Source organism: Choristoneura fumiferana, chromosome 8, assembly GCF_025370935.1.
Source record: "Choristoneura fumiferana chromosome 8, NRCan_CFum_1, whole genome shotgun sequence".
Lineage (NCBI taxonomy): Eukaryota > Metazoa > Arthropoda > Insecta > Lepidoptera > Tortricidae > Choristoneura > Choristoneura fumiferana.
This window is the reverse complement of record NC_133479.1, coordinates 10,995,034-11,007,966: the sequence shown is the minus strand read 5'-3', so window position 1 is coordinate 11,007,966 and position 12,933 is coordinate 10,995,034. Positions and strand designations below refer to the sequence as shown.

General features: G+C 43.3%; 2 protein-coding genes and 1 pseudogene across 2 annotated transcripts; 1 reads left to right on the top strand and 2 right to left on the bottom strand.

Moving 5' to 3' along the window:
• Positions 1–412: 412 nt before the first annotated feature.
• LOC141430483 (uncharacterized) lies at positions 413–1,372 on the top strand. Its single transcript, XM_074091203.1, has one exon. The coding sequence runs from the start codon at positions 473–475 to the stop codon at positions 1,274–1,276; it is 804 nt and encodes a 267-aa protein (XP_073947304.1). The 5' UTR covers positions 413–472; the 3' UTR covers positions 1,277–1,372.
• A 2,791-nt stretch (positions 1,373–4,163) lies between these two features.
• LOC141430468 (uncharacterized) lies at positions 4,164–5,501 on the bottom strand (annotated as a pseudogene).
• A 6,727-nt stretch (positions 5,502–12,228) lies between these two features.
• LOC141430469 (uncharacterized) lies at positions 12,229–12,933 on the bottom strand. The gene has a single exon (XM_074091181.1). It carries the CDS (start codon positions 12,852–12,854, stop codon positions 12,324–12,326), a length of 531 nt encoding a protein of 176 aa, XP_073947282.1. The 5' UTR covers positions 12,855–12,933; the 3' UTR covers positions 12,229–12,323.

Genomic DNA, 12,933 nt, shown 5'->3' with positions numbered 1-12,933 from the left:
ACCATCAAAAGACGCCCCGCCCAAATTAGTCGATTTCTTTAAGCCTATCCCTTCTGATCTGATCATATACGATCTAATACATTTTAACAGATTTTTTGACAGTATGTAGGCAACTTTTATATAAGATGATTGATGATACTGCATCCTCGTTAGCGTACATTTAAATAATTATGCATATTTAATAATAATAATATTCAAAAGGCATCACGGTCCATCGTCGTCGCGCACTACATACTTTGACCGCGAAATTCCTCAAGTCGGGCCGCCCCACCCGCACTCACCTCACCGAGGTCACTCTCTAATTTGACAACTGACATTGTTCTAGGTGATTTTAATTCTTACCAAAATCGCCTTACCTTTAATTATATCCGGTCAGTATAAATACGGTGGAGTACGAGTCAAATGTATCAGTCGACCGTACACGGTTTGAAGTGATCTTTGTTCGCCAGAAAATACACAGACCACGGAAAAAATGAAACCGATGGTGGTGTTGTTCGCTCTCGCCTCCGTGGCTTGCGGGTCGTTGCTGCCGCTGGCGCAGCCGCCGCACCACCCCGCGCTGGTGCTGGACCCGCACGGCCGCCCGCTGGACACCGCCGAGGTCATCGGCGCCCGCGCGCTGCACCTGCAGGCCAAAGCTCTGGAGCACCAAGCGCCGCTCGTGCACGCCGTGGCGCCGCTCGTGCACTCCGTCGTGGCCCCTGCCGTGGTCGCCCACGCCCCCGCCGCCGTCTCGCACCAGTCCCGTGTGGACGTCATCTCCAGCCCCGCCGTCGTGTCCCACGCCGTGCACGGCGCACCCGTGCTCGCCCACGCCGCTCCTCTGCTGGGCGCTCACTCGCTCGGATACTCTGCTCACGGTCTTGCCGCCCACGGACTCGCCGGACACGGACACTGGCTGAAGAAGCGCTCCCTGGGACACTACGCTCTGGCCGCTCCCATCTACGCTCACGCTCCCTCCGCCGTCTCGCACCAGTCTCGTGTTGATGTCTCCAGCCCCGCTGTGGTATCCCACGCCGTGCACGCCGCGCCCGTGCTCAGCCACGCTGTACACGCTCCCGTCGTTGCCCACGCCATCGCGCCCGCCGCCGTTTCCCACCAGTCGCGCATTGATGTCCGCACCAGCCCCGTGGTATCCCACGCTGCCTACAGCTACGCTCCCCTCGCGCACAGCGTGGTCGCCTCTCCCCTGGCCCACTCTGGACTCCTCCACTCCGCGCCCCTCTACCATTCCGCGCATCTCGGCCACTCCAGCCCCCTCGTTCATGCGTGGTGAACAGCGAATCTGGCGAACACCAAATATTTTTTAAATTGTACATAAAATAAAGTAAAAATAACATCAATAAAACCAACAACCATGTTGTTAAAAATGTTTTGTTCTTTTCTTTACTGAATATATTTTAAGACGAAACGAAGGAATGAGGTAACGCCTAATACAATCTATATGACTATCTGAATGACAAAAATTGTAAAACATCTATACTTTTAGTCAAAATACCACAAACAGACTTATCACACTAAAACACATAGTAATATGTATTAACCTCGACGTTTCGTTTCGATAAGTCCTGTTTGTGGTATTTTGACCATGAGTGAAAATCACGAAAGTTTAAAATGTTATGCGAGTATTAATTTATACTGTTTCCTTTTTTCTGGTTATTGGAAATAAATCTTTGAAAAAAAACCTTTCGAAAGTAATTGTTTCGACTTCTTACGTAAATAGCTCAGTTATGGTTATAAATAGGTAGGTATATATGTCGGCGGCCGATCGTAAAATCCGCCATTTCATGAATTGGCCAGTTTAGGCAGATCATGAAATTCCTAGGCATATCATTCAACGCCGCCATATCGGTTCTGGCACTTCACCAGCCGCTGCCGCGGCACGCTCGCTACGCTCGCTCGGCTCATGCGATGTGGTCACAATTCATCGCTTCGCTCGTCGTACCTAAATTTTTCTTTTTTTTCGGCATATCACTATATGCCCGGTATAGACCTAGGAATATCGACGAATGCGTTGCTCTAATCGATCTGCTGCCGTATTGTTTCTCAGGCACATCGTACCTGGCCAACTTTTAGGCATATCATGAAATGGCGCCATTTCACGATATGCCTAAGAATTTCGTGATGTAGCCGATTTTACAATCGGCCACCGACATATAATAAGTAGCATTTTTCTGAAAAAAAAAACCTTGTATAAATTACATAACTCAAAAGGAAATAAAGGAACCTTTATAAGATCACTTCGTTGTTCGTTTGTCTGTCAAGACCCTTTTTCTCAGAAACGCGTGGGGGTATCCCGTTAAAATTAATACGACCTCCCTGGCAATCGTTTAAAAATGAAGTTTTTAAGTTTACGAAATCCGAATATTTTGCTGGCTTCTGAATTCATATGGAATCCTCATAGCGTGACTCGGACTTGTCTGGATTGTTTGCTGTTAGAATGCACCTTTTATATAGATTTACTGTGCCGTAAAAAGATACTCATAGGTACAAACATTGATACCAACGTCAATAATAGGTGGAAGACAAAAATATGAAGTACTAAAACAGCCCAATCTATAAAAAAAGCCCAATGTACAAAACGTTCTCGAAGCTATGTGCATTGTTAAGTTTGACAATTGCGATAGGTCATTTTACTAAGATGTAGGTACGAGTATTCTTTCTTTCTACTCATACAGACTTAAGCGTCTATTCCAGACGAACTTTGGCATAGGTATTGCCTGTGTGCAACGTCTTATGGTGGCTGAGTAGACCGATGCGAGGGCGACATGTTCGTCCACAGGCCTGATAAGAGAAGTCTGTGGATGTTGGTGCAGTACCGCCTTGTTGTCGTTTCTGTCTCTGTCAGCAAGTGTCTTGAGCTAGGCCTCATCGCAATACTTGCGACCCTTCAATACATGCCTGCGCCATTCAGTGCGTTTTTCCGCTAGCTTTTTTTCTATATTAATAAAAAAATAACTTTGTAAAATAATTATACTAAGCTAAAATCGACTTACTGTTATTGCCTAAATTGAATAAAGATATTTTGACTTGACTTGATAAGTAAAAGGATCTTGACAGATGTTCAGGAAGAGAGACGTATAAGAAAGTAATCCTGTAAGAGTTTCGCTTTTCCCTTTTGAGTTACAGAACCAATAAAAAACATTCAATTTAAAAAATCAAAAAACCCGACTTGATTTTTTAAATTTAATGTTTTTTTTTTATTTTATACTTTTTTGATATTTCTGTGAAAAAAAAGTAGATAAAAAGTATTAAAACCCATATATATTTAGAATGGGCTAATTCATTATTAGCTTTCATTTGATTCCCATATTGTTACAATACAAAATATTTTTTTTATTCCTTCGCCATATTTTTTTTCGCAGACGCCATATTGAAATATTATATACTTACCCTATGTCACTCCGACAGTTATGACGAATCCAATGATACCTCATATGTTACCATCCGTCCAGCCGTTTAGGCTGCAGCGAGGACCAAAGAAATGGACATACATACCCACATACATACATACATGCATACATACATACATACGCTTGAAAAACATAACCCTCCTTCGGGCAGTCGGGTAAAAAGCAACAAATTGTCTTCACGGCGACCTCTTCATAATTTGTCAAGTTGTACAAAAGTAAAAAATGAAGGCGTACCCAAAAGTAAATTGTTTTTCTGGATGAACATTGCGAAAATATATTTACAATAAAATTCGAAAAAAAAACACCAAAGTACCGGAAGCTGGTTTCCTACGAGTAGTTAGGGTTTAAGTGTTCGATTGGAGTTTAAGTATTCTGATTCGAGACCTTTCAACCATTCATTATGGAGAACCTTGCTATGTACTTGTCCGGTAGCCTTGTTATAATTACATATCTGCTCGCACCACGCAATCATGCTGCATTGAAAAGCTTCGTTACCTTCATGATTGTTTTTAAATCGAATGTTATCGCACCTTTAAAAAAAAACTGAAGTAATTCGAAATTCTCTTGTTGTTATTATTGTTGTTGGTTGGCGCTTCAAGTTTTCATTCAAGTTTAAGTTTTTGTCTTTAAGTTTATTTTGGAACTGTGAATATTGCGAATTGTTTCAGCTTAATTTTAAAGGTGCGACATATTGTAGAATTAAGTTATAATCGTATCGTATCGTAGGTAAGGTAAAGAAGTAAAAACGGGTTTTGTATAATTTATATATTTGTCTATTCGTTTTTATGAAGTCTACTAAAACGAAAACTACATTATTCGTCGAATCACTTTTTCGCTTCACCAGTGTGCGGCATGGGCCAAGGGGGCTGAATGTAGGAGACCATGATGGGACAAAGTCGAAAGAGGAGCGGTCCACACAGCGGAGTGGGCCAGGGGAGCGACGTGGGAGACGTGCGTGGGAGAGGAGATGACGTCGACGCGGGATTGGTGCGACACGGCGGAGGGAGCGACGTGCGCGACGACGGGGGCGGCATGCGCGATCAAGGGCGCAGCGTGAGCAACCACGGGGGCGGCGTGCACGGCATGGGACACCACAGCAGGGCTGGAGATCACGTCCACACGGGATTGGTGAGACACAGCCGCGGGGACTGAGTGTGCGACGGGAGCCCAGGAGAACAGGGACCTCTTTTTAAGCCAGTGGCCGTGGGAAAGACCGGAGTGGGCACCAAGGAGGGAGTGAGCACCGATGAGGGAGTGGGCACCGACAAGGGAGTGAGCGCTGTGGAGGGGAGCAGCCACAACGGAGTGTACGGGAGCGGCGAGCACAGAGTGAGAAACTACGGCAGGGCTGGAGTGTACGTCAACGCGGGATTGATGGGACACGGCAGCGGGCGCGATGGCGTGAGCGACGACGGGGGTGTGTACGGCGTGAGCGAGCACGGGCGCGGCGTGCACGGCGTGGGACACCACAGCGGGGCTGGAGACGACATCAACACGAGACTGGTGCGAGACGGCAGAGGGAGCGTGGGCGTAGACGGGAGTGGCCAGAGCGTAGTGTCCCAGGGAGCGCTTCTTCAGCCAATGTCCGTGTCCGGCGAGTCCGTGGGCGGCAAGACCGTGAGCAGAGTATCCGAGCGAGTGAGCGCCCAGCAGAGGAGCGGCGTGGGCGAGCACGGGTGCGCCGTGCACGGCGTGGGACACGACGGCGGGGCTGGAGATGACGTCCACACGGGACTGGTGCGAGACGGCGGCGGGGCGTGAGCGACCACGGCAGGGGCCACGACGGAGTGCGCGAGTGGCGCCACGGCGTGCACGAGCGGCGCGTGGTGCTCCAGAGCCTTGGCCTGCAGGTGCAGCGCGCGGGCGCCGATGACCTCGGCGGTGTCCAGCGGGCGGCCGTGCGGGTCCAGCACCAGCGCGGGGTGGTGCGGCGGCTGCGCCAGCGGCAGCAGCGACCCGCAAGCCACGGAGGCGAGAGCGAACAACACCACCATCGATCTCATGTTGACGTGGTCTGTGTTGTTGTGGATTCGACGAGAACCGGATCACTTCAAACCTAGTGGTTGACTGATACAGTTAACGGACATTCCTTGCTATTTATACTGACACGCAAATAATTAGTTTATTATTTAACGAGGCTTAATTTAAAGTAAGTCGGATACAATGTCAAGTGTCACATGAAAGTAACCGACCTCGCTCCGAGGGCAGCTTTGCATTCCGAGTTGCAATTCGAAAACGCTTAATCATTGCCTGGTCACCCGTCTTGAGTACTTACCGTTCCGATCAAATAGGGCTACACTTTAATTGGTACAGTAAAATTAGTCAATTTGGTATAGCGGGAGCGGATCCAGCACCAAATAAGATTTCTAAGGTGCTAAAAAAGTTATTACGAAAAAACCCAACCGTAGATGATGATGATTAATTATTTATTAATTCAAGTCGTAAATTAACAACAAATGCAATTAAGATGCGCTGAAGTTTTAAGCACCGATTTAAGTAAACTAAGTGCATATATGAGGGCTTAACTGGTTTATCTTTGAACGTCATATCATACATCATGCGTCATACTGTATGTAGGAAGAGAGTAATGAAATGAACCTTTGCTTGGGAACGCTAATCAATAGATAAATATTTTCCTGTACCTATTAACTTTTAAAATTGTTTTAAGAATTTTTTTTTTCACTGTGTACATGTACAATAACAACATTTACAACACAATATACAACACATGAAGCCGTGGTGGCCTAGTGTTTTGACCTATTGCCTCTCAAGCAGAGGATCGTGGGTTCAAACCCCAGCTTGCACCTTTGAGTTTTTCGAAATGCATGTGCGGAATTACATTTGAAATTTACCACCATTTTTGCGGTGAAGGAAAACATCGTGAGGAAACCTGCACAAACCTGCGAAGCAATTCAATGGTGCGTGTGAAGTTCCTAATCCGCACTGGGCCCGCGTGGGAACTATGGCCCAAGCCCTCTTGTTCTGAGAGGAGGCCTGTGTCCAGCAGTGGGACGTATATAGGCTGTAATGATGATGATGATACAACACATATATATTTCAAGAGTAAGAAACACATATATAACACATATATATTTCAGAGAGTAACAAATATTCACTTTTTAGCGTGAAAATCCCCTTATTTCGACGACTCGTTTGACATTGGTTATCTTTAAACTAACTTGGTCCATCTCACGCTTAAATAGACAGTAAAAATCATATGAAGGGACCATGGAAAGAACATGTCTCGTCACCTTTTTTTAAACTTGAGATTTTAATCTGAAAATGTAGAGCTCGCCAAGTGCTATGTATGAGTTACCATTGCATATGGATATCTGAAAATAATATAATAGTACATTGTTGTAGAAGCTCAAAAGTAAGCAATAGATGAATGAGTTAGTTTAAAGGCCGACCCGAAGGGGAGGCCTTCGATAATACGAGTTCATCGCGAAGGGGAGAGCAACCTTCGCACAGCTCCGTCCTGTATGGCAATCGCGGAAACTGACTCGGAGCGTTAAGCTCAAGATATTCCGGTTCAACGTAAAAACCGTGTTTGCTGTACGGATGTGAGACGTGGTAGTTCACTAAAGACGTCTCGCATCGGCTCCAAGTTTTCATCAACCGCTGTCTCGGTGTATACTGGCCCGAGAAAATCTCCAACTTAGATCTGTGGGAACGCTGCGGTGAGACTCCAATCAAACAGCAGATCAAACGTCGCAAATGGAATTGGACTGGCCAAATATTCCGAAGGGACCCCGAGAACATACCGAGGCAAACCCTAGACTGGAATCCCCAAGGCAACGTGGCCGCCCAAAGGAAACCTGACGGCGGACGATCACTGCAGAAGCGAAGGCTAGGAATAACTTGGAGCGAAGGGAAGCGCGAAGCTCAAGATTGTTCGGGATGGCGACGCACTGTGGACGCCCTCTACCCCATCTAGGGGACATAGGACTTTAAGTCAAGTAAGTATACATTATTCCAGATGTCCAGCTATCTACGTACCTAAAAAATTGCATCCAAATACGTCCAAACGTTAGCGCGTGAAGGATTAATAATCACACGCACACACGCACATAGGTAGGTACTCGCAAACTTTTACATTTATAATATTTATGTACATTTTTATTAATTCATTTCAACTTGGTTTTTTAGGTTTCAGTATATTTTGTGTTCAGAGCAGTCACATTTTCATTAAAAAAAGAAGTATGAAGTGACTTAATAATTAATTCGAATTAGATTTATTGCATTGACAAATAAGACAATTAATTACAACAAAATTCATTCATTCAAATGATTTGATTAATTGTTTCATGTATTACACCATTTTACGTATAGAGTTTGACTAAGCTTAATAAGAATTGCAATTCATCATTTATTGACGTATGTAACGGCTTTTTTTCATGTAGCAATAGGCCTTAATTGTGGAACGCGTTTTATCTTCTTACTTAATATTTTTTACAAGCTTTTAGCCGGAAGGAGGATCATATTTTTCAAGCGTAGCTGCCTAGGTACGTATGTACAGTCGAACCATTTGATTCCTGACCCATCGTAGAACGTTCTCACAGTAAGTGTCATAATAAATTCCCTTGTCAAGCAATGCGATGTGACTATGACTTTTTCTATGAAAAGGTTCCACAGTGGGTCGTGATTCAGTTTGTTTGAGTGTACATAATAATATATGTGAATAACCCTTAGGCACCCTCTTTAGCCTAAACGGCTAGACGGATTTGTCACAATTGTCAGAGTGAGAGTGACATAGGGTATGTATATAAGTACTATACTGTAGTCCGCAACTCTGATAAGTAAACTAAAGTTCAACAGTTGAAACCCATTACTGGGAATTTTTGATCCAATACGGTATTTGACAACTCCTGATTTTACCATATCTTAATATTATTATAAAAATAGAGATATACAGATAGTGTTTAGCGAAGAGAAAATTTAAATCGGTAGAAGATTTTTTGAAAATCTATATACCTGTCTCTGTCTCAAACGCTTTTCTCTATGCAGCCAGTATGGCGGTACTGGCGTGTGACGTCACGTGCCAGTATGTCTTTCTCTGTCTAATCTTGAATTTCAAACCTTTATAACTTTGTTATTTGTAAAGGTAACTTGAAAATTGTTTTTCTATTCGATAACAGGCATTGTGTAATTTTCATTTATAAAGCATATACAAAATAGTCAAATACCGTATAAGTTTTATTAGTTACCTACTGAACTATTAGACTTTTTTTTCATTTTAGAGATAGTACGGAAAAAAATGTACCTATCAAGTCAATTATTTTGAATACACAGTTCCATATTGCTCTGATTTAAGCATAAATGCTCTTAAATATATTCTTACTCGTCTTTTATGTGCAAAAACAGTCACGATTACGTTCATCATAAAAAAGGGAAAAATATAACGTAGTATAAGCTAGTCATTCACTCCTGGATAGAAAAGGAAATACGACAGTCTAACATTATTTAAGAAGTTACGGGCCGCAAAAGTTAAGAATAGGAGCAGCGCCTGTTCTAGACCAAAGGTCTAGGACCGTGAGAAAAATAGTCATAGCTATAATTATAGCAATATTAGGACCACTGCTGTCAACCGCTGCGAACTGCGGAAACAGGCCAGTAAAAGACGTAGAAATTACCAAAATAGACATATTGATCCCTTAGGGAATTTCTAAAGGAAATCATCATCATCCTAGCCTATATACGTCCTACTGCTGGGCACAGGCCTTCTCTCAGAATGAGCTTGAGCCGTTGATCCCACGCAGGCCCAGTGCGGATTGGGAACTTCACACACGCCATTGAATCGCTTCGCAGGCTGTGCTGGCTTCCTCACGATGTTTTCCTTCACCGTAAAGCTCGTGGTCAATTTCAGATGAAATTTTGCACATGAATTTCGAAAAACTCATAAGTCCGAGCTCGGGTTTGAACCCACGATCCTCTGCTTGAGAGGCCACAGGTCAAACCACTAGGCCACCACGACTTTTTTTGCTAAAAGAAATATTAGTTAATTGATGAAATATAGGTATTCCCACATTTACGGACCCCGCAACTGCAATATCATCAAGATCACGTCTTTAGTAACCTTTCTGTAAAATACTACGAAAGGTTTCACTAGACAAATAATATTTACAAGCATTTTAGGGTTCCGTACGTCCAAGCCAAAAAAACGGAAGCCTTATAGGATGTGACCGTGACAGCAAATTTGTTACCATATAGTATAGTCTTTAGTTGAATCGGTCTGAAAAAAGTTTCTAAAATATTCTTTTATTTTGAATACAAGTACCTAGTTTCCTAACCAGTGTAATAGCAAAGAGGACACTCGTGCCTTATTCGTCAGCTGTTTGGCAACGACTCCTTGTTAAGCAAAGAATGTTCCAGTATTCACACTAATTTCATTGAGAATAATATAAAAAAACGGCCAAGTGCGAGTCGGACTCGCGCACCGAGGTTCCATAGTTACATCTCTGTATTTGCCGTCCGAATGGCGATTCTGTGCTACGCATTTGACAACTAAATTAAGTTGGTTGGAAAGGAAAATTAAGAAACGTTTGATAGGAAAAAAAAGCCGTAAGTTAAGCGTGAAAGGTAAGCAAGTGTTTTGAGAAAAAGTATATTTTGTGAAAGAGTCCTTTTTGGAGAAGCGCACTTTTTTGGAAAAATGCACTTATTGGACAGGTGCACATGTATGTGTGATATGGTAACAAATTTGCTGTCACGGTCACATTCTATAAGGCTTCCAGTTTTTGACTCGGACGTACGGAACCCTAAAATGCTTGTAAATATTATTTATCTAGTGAGACCTAGTAGTATTTTACACAAAATTATTTACTAATTTGTAGACAACTCCGCCATTACGTACCAACGATTCAAAAACTTTACGGTTTCAACATAACACCCTTTAGAATTAGTTGTGACCGTAATATGTCCGCTTTGCATAGTATTACAATGATTGAGCGGGCCCGAGGGACCCTAGGCCGTTGACTCCAGCAATTTTGCCGCAGCTTTACCTTCTTCACGCGATAACCTCCTTTCAGATGGGGTTTAACCCTTCCAAATCCCGGACTAATTACGATAAAATACTGAATATTGAAATCACTAAGTTTTGTCTCCCTACACCGGAGCCTACTTGGCCTATTGGGAAATCCGCCTCTGCGAGCTAAACAGGAAACTCGTACTTGCTGTAAAAAGATAAATGATACATTCCTAGAGTTTCAAGAGGTAGCAGGTGTGAAAAACCCTTGAGGTACAATTGTATTAGATGGAATCTGTCATAGTCACGCGTTGTGGTCAACATCATACATAAGCTCCTCACTTTATAAAACTAGCATCCTGCGCCGAACCTATCGCGTTCGGTGAAAACGGCAAAGATTGATCGATGTTGTTTTTGTTAATACAACAGGGTTTTGGTATAGCAGCGTTCCTGTAGCCATTCGTCTATGTCTCTTGAGGTGCTTGGCGATACTACAAAGGGCACTGACCACCTATCTCGCAAATATCTATAGATAGTGCCACCAGAGTGCACATAAGAACATGTAGTGTAATGACAGCAAGAGATTGACATACTCATTCATTAATTTATTCTCCTTTTGTGCAATCAGTTCTTTTTGTAACTATGTGTGTGCCTAATCATTTACTTCAAGTTAACTACACTAAGTTTCAGTTTAACTACACTAAAGCCCAGTTTAGACCTCCAATAAAAATCGAGCATGAGTATGATCTAGTTAACTGAGCGCCGCTATGTAATACAACTTGTACGATTTTAATGCATGTCTAAACTGGGCTTTAAACTAACGTTCGGAACTCTAAACATAAGATCGGTTTTCTTATTCTTTCTCGTTTGTTTTTTTATGAAAACAAAGAAAACCGACGCGGCCCGAGTGACTTTAATATTCTAGTTGTACTGTAAATCAGTTTTTATGGTGTTTTTATTAAGTTAACTTTCAAAATTATACCTTGTACAGTAGCGCCCTTGAACATATCAATGGTTGGTAGCAGCTCTACCAGGAACCGGTTGAAATGAACTGTCACAATGTTCAATAACAAGTATTTATGGAAGTTTATAAAAAGTTACCTCCATAAATAGGGACTATGGGCGTTCAATGGGCATTTGCATAACAACAAATAGTACTAATTTTCAATTTGCATATATGCGCTTATTTTCTGGTTTAATATTAAACGATTTACATAACATACTAATTGCACAACAAACGAATAGTATAATAGTCAAATTGAGTATTGATTAGAACGCATAATTTAGGTACTAAATCACAAGGTTTTATTTTTCTATTTTATGCTGCACCTACAGTATGTTTGTATTTTTTTAAATCAATAAATAGTGAGAAAAAGTCCGCGGAGTCCGTAGAGCGGAGCTCCTATTCCACGTAGTTAAGGCGCTCCGTATCTTGACGAAATACTACCCTAACCTACTTTATAAAATTTAACATATTTTTTAACTGGACATATATAAATACCTACTAAAAAAATGGTAATGCCAAATGCGCGTCATTTAAAAATTATGCTTTTCGAAAACTATTCAATATGTTGTTATGCTATATGATTAATGTTGTGATATGAAAAATTATACTGACTGAACGGTGCCCCTTATCAAAATAAATATTTTCTTTTTTTAGTACCCATTATACAATGGAGACACCATACAATGGGTACCTACTAAAGAAAGAAAAACTCTATTAGATACGTTTCTCACTATGCTGCGCAAGAATGATAATAGGTAGGTACAATTTCCAAATGCCCCCTGGTGAATTTTATATGATGAAAATAAAAATGGTTAGGTACTCAAAAGAGAAATGATACAAATATATCGAGTATTTACATAATTTCTTTATTGTCTTTTCGTAACAGTAGCAGCACTGTAACGAAAACTACAATGTTATCGCTTTAGTCGTTGTAGTCGGTTTACCAGGCGGAGTAGGCTGCAGGGGCCCAGGCGGAGCGGGCCGCGACGACGGAGGGCACCACTTGCTGCACCACGGCCGGCGATGAGTGCACGTCCACGCGAGACTGGTGGGACACGGCAGCAGGTGCCGCGTACACGGCGGGAGCAGAGTACACAGCGGGAACAGAGTACACGGCCGGAGCCGAGTACACCGCAGGGGCTGCCACCTCAGCAACAACTGCGGGAGAGCTGTGCACGTCCACGCGGGATTGATGTGACACCGCCGAGCCACCAGCGTACACCGTAGCAGCAGGCGCCGCGTACAACGCCGGGGCACTGTACGCAACGGGAGCCGGCGCAGCGTACGCAGCAACCACTGGCTCCACCACAGTCTCGGACACGACAGCAGGCGAGCTGATCACGTCCACTCTCGACTGATGAGACACTGCCGACGGCACAGAGTAAGCCACGTGTCCCACCGACCTCTTCTCCACACTCGGAGCCGCAACGGCAACCGCGACTACAGCGAACAACACCACCAGCGATCTCATATCGAACGAGGTCTGTGTTGTATTTGAGCGAAAATCTCACTTCACACCTTGCGGCTGACTGATGCTCGACTAGGATTCG

Coding starts and splice junctions, on each gene's coding strand:
- LOC141430483 (XM_074091203.1), top strand. CDS start 473: ATGAAACCGATGGTGGTGTTGTTCGCTCTCGCCTCCGTGGCTTGCGGG.
- LOC141430469 (XM_074091181.1), bottom strand. CDS start 12,854: ATGAGATCGCTGGTGGTGTTGTTCGCTGTAGTCGCGGTTGCCGTTGCG.